This window comes from Mus musculus, chromosome 5 (genome assembly GCF_000001635.26).
Source record: "Mus musculus strain C57BL/6J chromosome 5, GRCm38.p6 C57BL/6J".
Lineage (NCBI taxonomy): Eukaryota > Metazoa > Chordata > Mammalia > Rodentia > Muridae > Mus > Mus musculus.
In genome coordinates this window covers 24,729,496-24,743,779 of record NC_000071.6, presented here as the reverse complement: position 1 = coordinate 24,743,779, position 14,284 = coordinate 24,729,496, and the positions used below count along the sequence as shown (strand labels likewise).

Below are 14,284 nucleotides of genomic sequence, written 5' to 3'. Positions count from 1 at the left end.
TGTGTGTGTGTGTGTGTGTGTGTGTGTGTGAGAGAGAGAGAGAGAGAGAGAGAGAGAGAGAGAGAGAGAGAGAGTTTGTGCTCATTGAGTGGAAATGCCCGTGGATTCCACAACCCTCAGCCCACTGCAACTATATAGCTGTGAGCCACCCGATGTGGGTGTTGGGAACTGAATTCAAACCCTCTGCAAGAGCAGAGCCTTTTATCTCACCAGTCAAGTGTGATGGTGCATACTGTAACCTCAGCACTGGGGAGGTGGGGACAGGAGGATTCCCCAAAGCTTGCTGACCAGCCAGTCTTACCAAATTGCTAAGTTCGAGGTTCACTGAGAGATCTTGTCCCCCCAAAAGAAGCAGAGGGTTGCCGGGTGTGGTGGCGCACGCCTTTAATCCTAGCACTTGGGAGGTAGAGGCAGGTGGGTTTCTGAATTCTAGGCCAGCCTGGTCTACAAAGTGAGTTCCAGGACAGCCAGGATTATACAGAGAAACCCTGTCTCAAAAAACCAAAACAAAAAAGAAAAAGAAGAAGCAGAGGGTTGTTAGGAGCACCGTATGAAGGTTCTTGTGCCCAGAGATCTCCAGGAAAACCAAAAGTTAAACACACAGGATTGTCTTCTCAAAGGAATGGATGTAAAATCTGTTCTTTCCATCTAGAGAGCTGGAAATTGGAGGTGATTAATGGCCTGCCGATCTGCATTACCTATTGGCCCGGGCCATATCAAGCTTCTAGAACCAGGACCAGGGGTGGCTAGTAATTTAAATGCCCCTCACAGTCAGGAGCGCCCCTGAATGACCCTTACGTTGCCTGCATTGTCAGAGGCAAGATTCTTCCTTACTCCCTTAAGCTAGCACAGCTAGCCTAGTTCTAGAACCCATCTTCTTGGAAGAAATGATGTGAATACAGCAGCATGAATGCTGGTACAAGTTGCTTTTTCTTCTTCTTCTTCTTCTTCTTCTTCTTCTTCTTCTTCTTTTAAGATTTATTTATTCATTATATGTAAGTACACTGTAGCTGTCTTCAGACACTCCAGAAGAGGGAGTCAGATCTCATTACGGATGGTTGTGAGCCACCATGTGGTTGCTGGGATTTGAACTCTGGACCTTTGGAAGAGCAGTCGGGTGCTCTTACCCACTGAGCCATCTCACCAGCCCCTGCTTTTTCTTCTTTACTTAGTCCAGGACCCAGCCAGGGCACAGTGCCATCCACAGTGGCTCTGCCTCCCACCTCAGTTAACCTAGTCTAGAAACTCCCTCATACCATGCTCAGAGGCTTGTTTCTGTGCTGATTCTAAGCCTAAGTTCCAAGACTAATAGCCACACACTTACATGCCTGATGTATTTGAAGGTTATCTTCATCTATGAATTTCTTGGTTCTGTTACTAATAGGAACTCCATGAAATGATTAGCACATTAGAACATCATTGAACCCAAATCTCTGGTCATTGACAAGATGGCTTGAGCCACACTCATTGCCCCAGGAGCTCAAGCTGCCCTCGTGCTCTGGGACCCTGTGATGTGTAGCAACAGTGGTGTGTACTGCTTCTTTGAACCTCTGCTTGGCCAGCTGCCACCCCTTAATGTGTGCACTATTGCAACAAAACTGAGTCTCAGTAAAACTACGTGCACAGTGCTTGCTGTGCACTTCATGAGGGCTTGAGTTTGAGTCCTCGGAACCTGTGCAAAAGCTAGACTCATTGCAGTCCTAGAGCTCCACTAGCAAGATGGGAGGCAGAGACCAGATAATCTCCCAAAGCCAACTGATCTGGCTTAAGCGGCATTGAATGAGACTGCTTTAAACAAGGTATAAGGTGAGGACCAGTATTTGAAATTGTCCTCTGACCTGCACACATGCGCTGTGACATGTGCACACTGGCATGCACACACACAAACCTGCACACTTATGAACTTGCACATATCTTACATAGCAAAAGGCAGTCGTGGTGACAGTGGTGGCTCTGCTGCCCTGGCTCTCAGCAGAGGACACTGAGCGCAGAGAGAAAACCCTGAGCAGCCTGGAGGCATGAAGCTGTGCTCAGAGCCTCCACAGAGAGCAGGCCTCAGCATGGTTCTGAGGGCCGTGCGGCTGTTGGAGTGAGTGAAAGCAGATGCTGTTCTCAGGCCTCCTCGCTAGACCCTCCCACTCAGACACATATGGCTTTACACACACGTGCTCACACGTACTCACAGAAACGTACACTGATATTCAGATACGCATGTGCACACAAACACACTTTCACACTCTCATGCACACATCTGCAAACATGCATATGTGCACACACGCATCACTCACATCCCACAGGAGGCCTCGCAGCATGCATGCATCCAGATATGCAAGCACATTCTCACTTTACATGAGCACACATGGGCACTCCACACTAATGGCTGCTCTCGTGCATGCTGGCATACAGTCTCTTACACACATTCCTTCATCTGAAGCCGTACGTGCCTGCTGAGGGTCGTATGAAGGGTGGGAGACAGCTGTGCCTGGGATGGAATTTAGATGTATTTTCACAGATGCACACACTTGGGAAACAATCACCACTGTCCAGAGAGGGAACTAGTGACTTCTGAGTTGTTTCTTCTGAGTTTTTGTTTGTGTTTTTCCTTTTCTTTTGAGACAGGATCTCAGTATGTAGCCTCAGCAGGCCTGGAACTCATGATGTAGATCAAAATGCTTAAACCCTGCCTCTCCGGTGCTAGGGTAACGGGTGTGCATCACAAGCCTGGTCTGGGGCATTTCTTAAAAAAAAAATTACACTTATTTAGTTTGGCTAGGCAGCAGTGACACACCATCCCAGCTCTCTGGAGACAGAGGCAGGTGGATCTTTGTTAGTTTGAGGCCAGCCTGGTCTACAGAGAGTTCCAGAGCTGCCTGTTAGAAGAACCCTGTCATGGAAAAAAAACAAAACAAAAGCAAAACCAAAAACTAACCAATCAACCAACCAAACAAACAAACAAACAAAAAAAACACTTATTTATTTGGAATTGGGTTACGCATGCCAAAATGTGTGTGTAAAGATGAGAGGAGCACCTGTGAGAGGCCGTTCTCTCCTTCCACCAGAGTCTAGAGACTGGACTAAGGTCTTCAAGCTTGGTAGCAAGTGCCTTTACCTGATGAATCATTTTGCCCTAGTATTATTCATGAATGTATGTATTTATACATCCACTTATTTTAGTTTATGAGTGTCTTACTTACATGTGTGTATGCCTGGTGCCCATGGAAGTCAGGAGAGGCATCAGACCTTCTGTATATAACTAGATTTATAGATGGTTGTAAGCCATCATATGGATGCTGGACCCAAACCCAGGTCCTCTGTAGGAGCAATCGGTGCTCTTAACTGCTAATACATTTCTCCAGCCCCGACACAGTCTTATTTTTATTATGTGTGTGTGTCTGTGTGAGTCAGTTCCCTTCTATTGTGTGAGTCCCACAGACTAGATTCTTGTCATCGGGCATGGGGGTCAGTCTCTGCTGGCCCGTTTTTTGTGCTGGAGGTTCAACAAATTCTTTGGAACTCTGGATTTTAACTTCATATCCAATGTGGTGACTCTCTACCACAGATTCCTCTAACAGCTTTTCCCCTCTCTGTTCTCTTTCCTAAGACACTTCACACTGGTTGAATTCATTCTGGGTCACGGTTTTCTTTTCATTTACTGTATTTTTAGTGGCCTTCCTTCTTTGCCCAAGTAATTTTTCCTTCTGTTTCATTCCCTGAAGTTTGCACTGCACTGTTTTTGAGTCCATGGTCTTCTGTAACACCTAATGAGCTGTCAATCTCATCCCAAGTTGTTGCTTAACTTTAGACATCATTTTTATCTCTAGCTCAATCTGGGACTCTGATATCTTCAATGTTTTTGTGTGGAAGGAAGGGTGGATGGGGTCTGTGTTCTGGACATATCCTCTGCCACCGAGCTGCCTCTACAGACTTTTTCAACGTGTGGAATGTAATTCATGACTGCTGGACAGGGATCCTCCCGGCATGAAACACTTGGGTGGGGGGGTTTCTCTTTGCTACTCTGTCCCACCGACAGCAACCAACTCGCTGCCCAAAATACTCTGCTGACTACTCAGGAAGTCCAGTGGGACTCTGCAGGGTCCCCTTCCTGCTCTGAGGTCTGGAAGTCTCTCAGGCCAGCGGAAGCCTGGACCTCATTTTCTCCATCCCTCGGGATTAGTGTCCTCCATTGCCTGATGTCGTGAAAACAACTGCTCTGAGTGTTTTGTGTGTCTGGATTTGGTGGCTTTGAGAAACAGGAGGGCAAGCAGGTCCTTGTCAGTCCCTCTTGGCCGGAAACGGGAGCTCTGTGTTGGAAGCTTTGCAGCCCTCTGCAGAGTTCGCTCTGCATTCGCAGAAGTTCCCGGGAAGAGGCTGCGAGAGATAAAGGGGGAATCTGGGGTAGGTGGTGGGAAGTTCGCCAGCTGGCTTGCTTCTACAGAACACAACCCTGGTCAAAGACCAGAAAGGGCTGACACTCCAGGGCCGGATGTGGGCGACCACAAAGAGTCCTGCGCATGTGCAGATCTCTGTGTCCACAGGGTCTCATGCCCAGAGGTGCCTTCAGTGGCCATATGAAGGAGCCTGGACTTTTTTGTTGTTTGTTTTTTTTGTTTGTTGAGAGAGGGTTTCTCTATGTCGCCCTGGCTATCCTGGAACTCACTCATAGATGAGGCTGGCTTCAACTCACAGAGATCGGCTTGTCTCTGCCTCCTAAGTACTGGGATTAAAGGTGTGCACCACCACTGCCTCGTGTGTGACACACACACACCCACCCATAGGTCAGAGGATCACCTGTGGGAGTCAGTTCTCTCCTACTATGTGATTGGGTATCAAACTCAACTTGTCAGTAATTATGGCTAATTTCACCATCAGCCTAAGAGTGGGCTTTCTAATGCTACCTCCTTTTATATTTTGAATCTGAGAGGAATGGATGTGATCCTCCTTTCAAGCCAAGCTGAAAGAATAGGTGAGGGGGTGAGGAGCAGGCAATGAGCTGAGGGAGTCAGCTCAGGCCTGGCCCTGGGACTAACTGAAGGCTGATGGGCACTGTCCGAGGCTCCTCTGTACCCTAGCCACACCCACATGTGTATACCAAAGGTTGATGATAACCATGTGTCAGACTCTAAGTATTAATGTTTTCAAAGATTTATCTATTTTTGGTTTATATGAGTACACTGCAGCCATCTTCAGAAACACACTTTCTAGTGCATCAGATCTCATTACAGATGGTTGTGAGCCACCATGTGGTTGCTGGGAATTGAACTCAGGACCTCTGGAAGAGCAGTCAGTGCTCTTAACCACTGAGCCATCTCTCTAGCCCCTAAGTATTAATATTTTTATGTGTATATGTTTATGTGTGTAGAAGGCACTGCTTAGAGAAGCCATTGGGGGAACCAGAGTTTTGAAGCATGCAGGCTCTTGGCCCCCACAAAGGAAGGAATTAATGGTTTTACACCCAAACGACTGGCGTCGGTGTTGTCCAGCAACGGGAACGCTCTTGCTACTCTATGGAGGCAGCCTTCTCCTAGATCCCCAAATCCTGAACATTTGTTTCAAGCCCTAATCATGGCTTTTCTCCCAGTGAATAGCACCCATCTTTGTGAAAGAGGCCCCACCCTCCATCAATAGAATCCCGCTCTATTACAAATCCTTTCTCCCTGGGCCCTCCTCTGAGTCACCAGAACTCACTCTTAGGGTGAAGTTTCGATATAGTCACCTCTGAATCTTTATTATCATTGTCACATGGAAACCTTTCCCTAAAGTTTTACTGTGCTTAAATGTAATCATGCTTAAAGGCTTCATGTGGTGGTGACGAATCATTCCCCTGCCAACTGTGGCACTGTGACACCTGTGCATGCGCGGGTTGTGCCAGTGACTGTGCGCATGCATGTGGGAGCCAGAGACTGACATGTTTTCCTCAGTCCCTCTTTGTCTTAGTTTTTGAGAACCCAGAGCTCACTGATTGGGCCTTGCCTGGCAGCCAGCCATCTCCAGGGATCCTGCTGCCTCTGCTTCCAGGTGCCAGGATTCCGGTCCTCGACAAGTATGTCATCAGCTAAGTCGTCTTCCAGCCTCACTTAGGGTTTTACTGTTGTGAACAGACGCCACGAACAACACAGCTCTATAAATGACATTTTTTCCTTCGGGACACAGTTTCTCTGTATAGCCTTGTCTGTCCTGGAACTCTCTCTGTAGACCAGGCTGGCCTCGAACTCAGAAATCTGCCTGCTTCTGCCTCCCAAGTGCTGGGATTAAAGGCATGCACCACCACTGCCTAGCAAACAGCAACATTTAATTGGGGCTGGCTTACAGTTTTAGAGGTTCAGTCTATTATCATCATGGCAAGAAACATGGCAGCATGCAGGCAGACATGGGATGGAGAAGCCAAGAGTGCTACTTCTTTGTGGTTAGCTTGGTTTTTTAATTAATTAATTAATTTAATCACATTTATTTATTACATCCAGATTGCAGCCCTCTCCTCCAAGTACCCCCCTCACATGGCCCCTCTCCCCCAGAGTTCTATTTCTTGATCTGCAGGCAGCCAGGAGAGTCTGGATCACACTGGTCAGACTTAAGCATAGATATGAGACCTTGAGCCCTGCTTCCACAGTGACATACTTCCCCTAACAAGGCCACGCCATCTCCAACAAGGCCACACCTCCTAATAGTGTCACTTCCCATGAGCCAAGCATATTCAAACCACCACATACTCTAAACATTGATTTTAATTTTCTCGTGATTATTCCATAATAGTAATAATCTAACAGGTTCATTAAACATCTCTTTTAAAAAGTTGGGGTGTGTGTGTGCGCACATTAAAAAACACAAGCGGGCGAGAGATGAACCTCAGTTGGTAGAGTGCTTGCTTAGTATGCAGAAAGCCTAGGTTCTGTCCCCAGAGCCATATAAATAGAGTGTGATTCGGCACCTGTAATCCCTGTATTTGGGAGGTAATGGTATGAGGATCAGAAATTCAAGGTCATCTGAGGCTAGGTGGTGAGTTTGAGGCTAGCCTGGGCTACATGACAACCTGTCTCAAAGAAAGAGATCTAAGTAAATTTACCATGGTAACTATTTTACTCTGTGCTACTCGGGGATAGGAAGCCCACTCACCATGTCACCCAGCCTTGCCCACTGTCTGTACAGAGCTCACCTTCATGGGAAACCCAGTGTGCATTACACAGCTGCACCTCAGACCCTCCTTCAAGCTTCTAGCAACTACTAACCTGCTGTCTGTCTGTCTGTCTGTCTGTCTGTCTGTCTGCCTCTGGACAGGATCATGATATGTTAGTTCTTTTGACTCTGGCTTCCATCCCACAACAGAATGCTTGCTAAGCTCATCCATACCATGCCTGGACCAATCTTTCCTTTCTTCCCTAACTAAATAAAACCTCCCTGTGTGAACACAGCATCTGTCTACCTGTTCCATCTACTGATGGCACCTGGGGACATTCACGTCCACACTTGAATCTGGACATGTGTTCAGTTCTCTGAGCTGACTCCTAGGAGCAGAGTCAAGATGCTTGGCCTCAGGGAGGGACAGACAGCTTTCCAAAGTGGCTACAATTGTCTCCTGTTCTTGTCAACATCTGTGATTCTCCATTTTAAAACCATGGCCATCCTTGTGGAGGCATTGTGGCAGCTCATGTCAGAGAAACTACTTTATTGAGATGTGATCTCATGTACAACTCTAGTGGTGTGTAGCATATTCACAGTTGTGTGTGTAGTATATTCACAGTTGTGGTGTGTAGTATATTCACAGTTGTGTGTGTAGTATATTCACAGTTGTGGTGTGTAGTATATTCACAGTTGTGGTATGTAGTATAATCACAGTTGTGGTGTATAGTATATTCACAGTCGTGTGTAACATCATAAGAGCCATTTTAGAATATTCTATCACCTGCAAGGAAAATCCTGTGTGTTTATCCATCTCTCTTATCCTGGTTCGTTGTGTTTTGTTTTGCTTTTGTCCAACAGAAGCCAGAGTCATCTGGGAAGAGAAACTTCAATTGAGAAAAGCCCCCCTAAGACTGGCCTGTGAGAAAGTCTGTGGGGTATTTTTTTGATTAGTGATCAATGTTGGCAGGACCAGTCCCCTGGGAATGGTGCTACCCCTAGGCTGTGATCCTGGGTATAACAGGCCACACTCTAGAGGTCAGAGGAAAGCTTGTGGGAGCCAGTTCTATCTTTTTAGAACCTGGGTCCTGCAGATGCATTTGGTGGCAAGCTCTAACCCTCTGAGCTCCTCTACCTGCTGCCTGTTTGTTTCCCTTGGGTATAAACCAAATATGCTCATTACTCATTTGTATAATTTATTTAGGAAAATTAAAGGTGTGTGTGTGTGTGTGTGTGTGTGTGCAAGTGTGCACATGAGGTGCACAAATGTGTGTATGGGTGTGCATGCAGAGTGTTGTGGGCCCACCCCTCTCCCAGCATTCTACCTTTTTGCTTTGATGAAGATTTCTTCCAGGCTGGAAGCCAGCAAGAGCCACTGATCTTCCTGTCTGAATACATAGGTTCTGGGAAGTGAGCTCTGGTCTTTCTATGTGAGCAGTGGGCCATCTCTCCGGGTCCCAGGCCGCTTTTCATTTGAAAGCTGGGCACTGACTAAGGTTCTTGGTGTACTCTGCATTCACACTTCTATCAGCAATGTGAGATTCTTTTGTTCCAAGGGATTCTTTTCAATTTCTCAACAGTTGCTCTACATACCTTTACTCTGTCTCTCTGAGCGCCCCAAGACAGCCTAGAAATCACAATTCTTCTGCCTCAGGCTCCTAAGTGCTAAGATTACAGCTGTGGGCCTTTTGCTAGACAAAAGTTTGGATTTTGAGTATTTTCCCCGCCCACCCCACCCCCTTTTTTTTTTTCAAGACAGGGTTTCTCTGTGTATTCCTGGCTGTTCTGGAACTCACTCTGTAGATCAGGCTGGCCTCGAACTCAGAAACCCGCCTGCCTCTGCCTCCCAAGTGCTGGGATTAAAGGCGGATGCCACCAATGCTACTGGATGTAGGACAAGGTATCGTTACTGAGTGGTACCCAGGATGGGTTTGTATAACAATGGCTTTCAGACTTGCCTTGCCAGGAAAGATTCCATTTAACAAGCAGTTTGGGATCCACTGAGAACAGAGGATGATTGTGGACCTGTCTGGCACAAGTCATGAAATACACTCTGAAAAATGACACTCTGGGAGTAGAGAGGGCCACTGTATGATTCTAATAGGGTGAAGTAGCACTGTTGGGCACAGGAGCATTGAAACCACATCAGGAAAGCTGGCCCGGGAACTTATTGGACACATTTAAAATGGTGTAACTGGCGGGGCGTGGTGGCGCACGCCTTTAATCCCAGCACCCGGGAGGCAGAGGCAGACAGATTTCTGAGTTCGAGTCCAGCCTGGTCTACAGAGTAAGTTCCAGGACAGCCAGGGCTATACAGAGAAACCCTGTCTCAAAAAACAAACAAAAACAAAAAACAAACAAACAAACAAACAAAAATGGTGTAACTGTCTCACAGAGGCCTGGTGACAGCCCCTACTGACCACCTGCTGTGCACATCAACCTGCAGACAAGCCCAGAACTCCCTGCTGCTTCCTGCACACAGGCGGATGGGGCTTCCTGCAGCTTTGCTCAGCCTCACTGCTGATACAGCCTACTCTGGGCTTTCTCTCGTGCTAGATCTTGCCTAGATTTGCTATTCTTCCATCTAAACCCATCAGTGACTCCGTGCCCACTCCTGCCCTGCCACATCTACAGCTGGACTTGGCTCTATAGCTGAACTCCGGTCTTACAGCTGGACCCTGCAACAGCAGCTGCAGGCCTTCTCCAGAGAGCGCCGGCTGGTCTAATATCTCTCCCCCACATAGTCAATATGGTTATCAGTTACCCAGCTTTGGAGCCTCAAGCCTCTTTGAAACTCCTTGCCTTTTTAACCCTTGTGTAATTAATTTACTATGTGTACTATATAGTCTGAAAATTAATATTAATAATTAGACTGAATAAAAGCCTGTGTTTGCCTCATTCTAGACTATTAAGGAAAGCATTGCGGGGGAGGGGTAATCTGACAAAGTGCTCCACTTGCACACCTTGTGAATGTATTGTTCCACAATAAATTCTGATATTGTGAGACGACACAATGTATCATTTATGTTTCTGACAGTGTGAGCTCCTGACAGGGACTCCAAAAGTGCTTCCCTCTCTCATCTTGCAATTATCACTGTTCTAGATGCTTCTCAGTATCCCCGGAGGGTCACTTCCCAAGAGGTGACACTTCAGTTATCTGTGTAGCTTTGGGGATGGTCACTACCTGACATCAAATGGTCGCTTTCACTGACCCTAGAGTTCTTCCTTAGCAGTCTGCTCTTTCCTTCTGCCTCTTGGAATGTGGCCGTTCCCTCCCCCACCCCACAGAGCCTCTGCGGATGGTGCTTGGCATTCCACAAATGATTAGCTGATTGGCTCTCCCAGCACACGGTCTTTCAGGCTCCTGCTGGGACGTGTGTGTGTGTGTGTGTGTGTGTGTGTGTGTGTGTGTGTGTGCGCGCGCTGCTGCTTCCCAACTTTCTTGTCTCCAGGGATAGCCTGCTGAATTTCCCAGCTACTCAGTAAAGGAAAAGGGCAAAGACACTGGGCCTCCTGGAGATGAAGCCCACAGTGCTCAACTCCACTGGAAGGAATATCAAATATGAGTTTTTTCTATCTAATACTATAACACTGTGTTTAGGAACATTTTTTTTCTCCTTGTAAGACTTTTATCCTCTCCCTTAGAGGCCCACCAGTCCATTCTAGGATGGTCTAGAGCACTGACCCCTTTTTGCCAGGAGCAGTGACCTCTTCCCCTTCCTCTGTCATTTCCCATGAGCCAGTTCTTTCAGACTAGCCAGGTAAGGTCAGCGGCAGCCAGTGGGGGAAAGGAGACTCTAGCAGTGTTAGACTAGAAACCAACTGTACTTCCTGTCTTTTTTTGTTTTGGTTTTTTGGTTTTTTTGGAGACAGGGTTTCTCTGTGTAGCCCTGGCTGTCCTGGAACTCACTCTGTAGACCAGGCTGGCCTCCAACTCAGAAATCCTCCTGCCTCTGCCTCCCAAGTGCTGGAATTAAAGGCGTGCACCACCACCACCACCCGGCTGTACTTCCTGTCTTGATGTGCAAGCTCTTCCTAAGCACACTCTCTGAGAAAAGTCTGACTTGTCTGGACTCTCTGGTTGGAATGGTGGTCTTTTTCTTTGTCACCTTGAACTTGTTTCTAACATCCAAAGATGTGCCCGACTATGAGGATTCGATAATGATAAGAACTCTTCATCTTGGATGGAGGCAGTTGACTATAATCTGTGGGCTCTGGGATTGGTGGCTAAGGGGCTGAGGACGCACAGGTGGTTTTCTGGGGAGTAGAGGGCAAACCACAAGTGTAGATGTCCCATTGTGCTCATACTATTGGTTTACAAACAATTACACTAGACTTCTGCCAGGGACCTAGCAACAGTCAAGTCATCATCAGCGGGTGGCCTGGCAGCTTGTAAGAGACTCTTACCTCTACTCCCTCACCCCGCTCTTTCTCTCTTCCCATGTGTTCCCTGCTGGCCTCTCTTTCTGTCCTTTGTCTCCACTTCTCTGCCTTGTGGCTCTGTCTGCCTCTACCCCTCCTCCAGGTCCTAGCTCCCCTCGCCTCCTCCTAAATAAACCTCTCTTATACCATGTCTGTCTCGTAGTGTGTTTTCTCAGGGGTACACTTTGGTATGAGACTGCCAGGGACCCCCTACTCCTGCCGCTGCATTATATTCATAACACATACCACGTGACCCCTTGGAAATGTAGCTGCCCTACCTGACCCACTGCTGGCCAAGCTCTTCGAGGCTGTGAATGTGTTCATGCCACCTAGTCCTGGCTGTTCCCTAAAATCTTTTACAAGTCTTCCTCCTGAGAATGCAGGTCCCTGCATCCTCTGGCTCCTCTCTAGGTGAGCAGTCTCAGTTTCCTTATCCCACACCTCAGCATGCAGGACGCTTGCTCTAGGGTGCCCACTGCTCACACACTCCTACTCCCGCTGAGCTCTCCTGTGCAGCCAGCTACCCACCAGTCTTCGCACCGGGATGATGCAAATGCCTTCTAAAGGTCAGCGTACCAGATGAACTCAGGATGGGCCCTTAGTGGGCACTCTGGCTCCTGAGTCCTCTACCCTTCCTGTACTCACCAGCTCCACATTCCAGATCCCATCAAAACACTCCTTAACACCCTCAGCTGGCTCCTCAGTGTCTCCTAAGCTGATTGAGAGTTTGGAGAAAGAAAAAAGCCCATGTATTTGGTTGCGCCACTGCCACTCGGGGAATGAAGCCGGCTGTGCCGCGGGACCCATTCTGGGGTTTTCTTGGAATTGAATGGGGTCATCCAGAGTGATTAAGGCAGGTCATCACATCACCCCGAGGGCCGCCTCCTCTAAACCATCTCTTTCCAGCCTTTCTTTCTGGACTCCAAAAAGAGCCCTGGAGGGTTCGAGAAACTCTGCGATCTTTAGGACCTGGAGGATCAGAGTTGGGGGTCACCCTCCCCGCCCCCAGCAAAGTCAGCACCCGGAACTGCTCTAATAGGAACCAGCCGACTGAGCTCCGGGAGGGCTGCGGGCTGGGTATAGGATTCCTGCAGAGCTCAGTGGGACCTCAAAGGCGCGCGCCCAGCTGGGGGTGGGGTGGTGATGGGTGGAAGGGCGAACCTGACCTCTGGTCTTACCTCCAACCCCCAACGGCCAGGATCCAGCCTGGCCCAAGTAGAATTTGGGGTGTGCTTGTTATTTCCCAGAAAGGGCGTACTCGGGGTTCCGCAGCTTCTGCCCTTCATCGGGGGTCTCCTAAGACTCCAGACTCTTCGGTCCACCTCCTTCTTGCCTTGGGCTCTGGGGACAAGGTCAGCGAGAGTGACAGGGAACAGAATCCAGCCTAGGCAGTTGGAAGGGTCGTACATGAAGCACGTGGAAACGGTCCCCAACGAGGGACCCGGATAGCTTCTAAGTTCTGTTCCCGGAGGACGACCAGGGAGTCTTGGGGTGGGGGTTGGCGCGCGGCCCGAAAAGTGGGAGGGGACAGGTTGGGGGGTGGTCTCTGAGGAGGAGCCAGGCTGGATTGTATTGTTCCGCGCTCCGCTTCTCGGGTTCTTCTACCGGCTTCAGACCTGGTGGGCTCCTCTGCGCAGAAGCGCCCACCCCTCCTGAGCCCCGAGAAGGTTCTGAGTAGGGGAGGTCTCACCTGGGTCCTTGCATCGGAGCTGAGAGAGCGGAGGACACCGGTGGAGAGTCATAATCCTTGTTCCCCGCCGCACCTCGAGCCTTTGCAGGAACGAGGCGCTCTCCCACCCCCCACGATGGCCATTGCCTGGCCGAGCCCGGCCAGGACCACGAGCGGACGCTGGAGCGCCGCTCTCTAGCCGGGCTCAGCGCCTCTTTACCCCAGGCCAGCGATGGGGAGCAGCGGGTCGGCTCTGAGGGTCTGTGCGGACCACCGCGGGGGCATCAACTGGCTGAGCCTGAGCCCCGACGGGCAGCGCCTGCTGACGGGCAGCGAGGACGGCACAGCCCGCCTCTGGAGCACCGTGGACGGCCAGTGCTGCGCGCTCCTTCAAGGTAGATGGGCGCGCGTGCTCGCGACCTTTCCCGCCTCTTCACGCTCACCTGCACCGCACCCAGACCTCACTCTTCCGGGCCCCGCAGCCCCCTTCTGGAAGAGTAGGGCTCTAGCTCCTGCTCATCCAGGAGCTCCCCCAGCCCTTGAGCTCTTGGCGGGAAGCCGTGAGGAGCCCGAGTGTGTGGGTCGCACCAAAGCGCGCACCCCAATGAAAGATCCTTTTGTCAACCAGTCCCATGAAATCCTTACACGGAACCGGTGTTACCATGTTAGGGACTTGCCCAGGGCTGAAGGGCACCCTTGAGACTTGAACCCCCACTCCTCCCCACCCCCAAGCTCCTTGTTGGCCTCATTTCAAGTATGGCCAGAAGAAAGAGGATTGGTTCAAACTTCTGGGGAATAGGGAAGTCTATCTTGCATATTTGAAATGAAACGAGAACTATCATGCACGGAAATGCATAATGTGTCTTTCGTATCCACCTGTTGATTCATATTCTGTTCACTCTGGCCAGCCTTGTCTTGGGTGCTCCCACCCTGCATTATGGGGTGCCCCTGGCCGGCTGCTGGCCTTTGCAGTCGCACATGCGGACTAGAGGAGGCATGCCAAGGTTTTTGCACAGGTACCGCTCCTTATCTTCAGCTTTTCCTCCCTGATCAGCAAATGCTGGGTGGCCTGGCCCAAGC

The 14,284-nt window shown here is 49.3% G+C and overlaps 1 protein-coding gene and 1 long non-coding RNA gene across 7 annotated transcripts in view, besides 1 other annotated feature; one reads left to right on the top strand and one right to left on the bottom strand.

Moving 5' to 3' along the window:
* Positions 1 to 2,955: 2,955 nt before the first annotated feature.
* On the bottom strand, positions 2,956 to 12,790 carry Gm42231. Its single transcript, XR_880885.3, has 2 exons — positions 12,714 to 12,790; positions 2,956 to 4,368 (listed from the first exon to the last, which is right to left on the bottom strand). It is a non-coding gene; the product is annotated as a predicted gene, 42231 (long non-coding RNA).
* Positions 11,937 to 13,226: an enhancer, noted in NCBI's record as "VISTA enhancer mm394". NCBI's record gives its function as "enhancer in: midbrain (mesencephalon)[6/11] | eye[5/11]" and the evidence as "EXISTENCE:transgenic organism evidence [ECO:0001131][PMID:17130149]".
* Positions 13,082 to 14,284, top strand: part of Wdr86 (WD repeat domain 86) — a 33,799-nt gene continuing 32,596 nt past the window's right edge. For 5 of the 6 annotated variants that reach the window (XR_001784702.2, XR_003955653.1, XM_006535720.4 and 2 more), the window contains exon 1: positions 13,082 to 13,599. Coding sequence is in view for 4 of the 6 variants with exons in the window: in XM_006535720.4 (XP_006535783.1) it covers positions 13,437 to 13,599 (163 nt within the window). In the remaining 2 variants the exon portion in view is untranslated. The remainder of the gene's footprint in view (positions 13,600 to 14,284) is intronic. The other variant, NM_001081441.1, reaches the window with a different exon arrangement.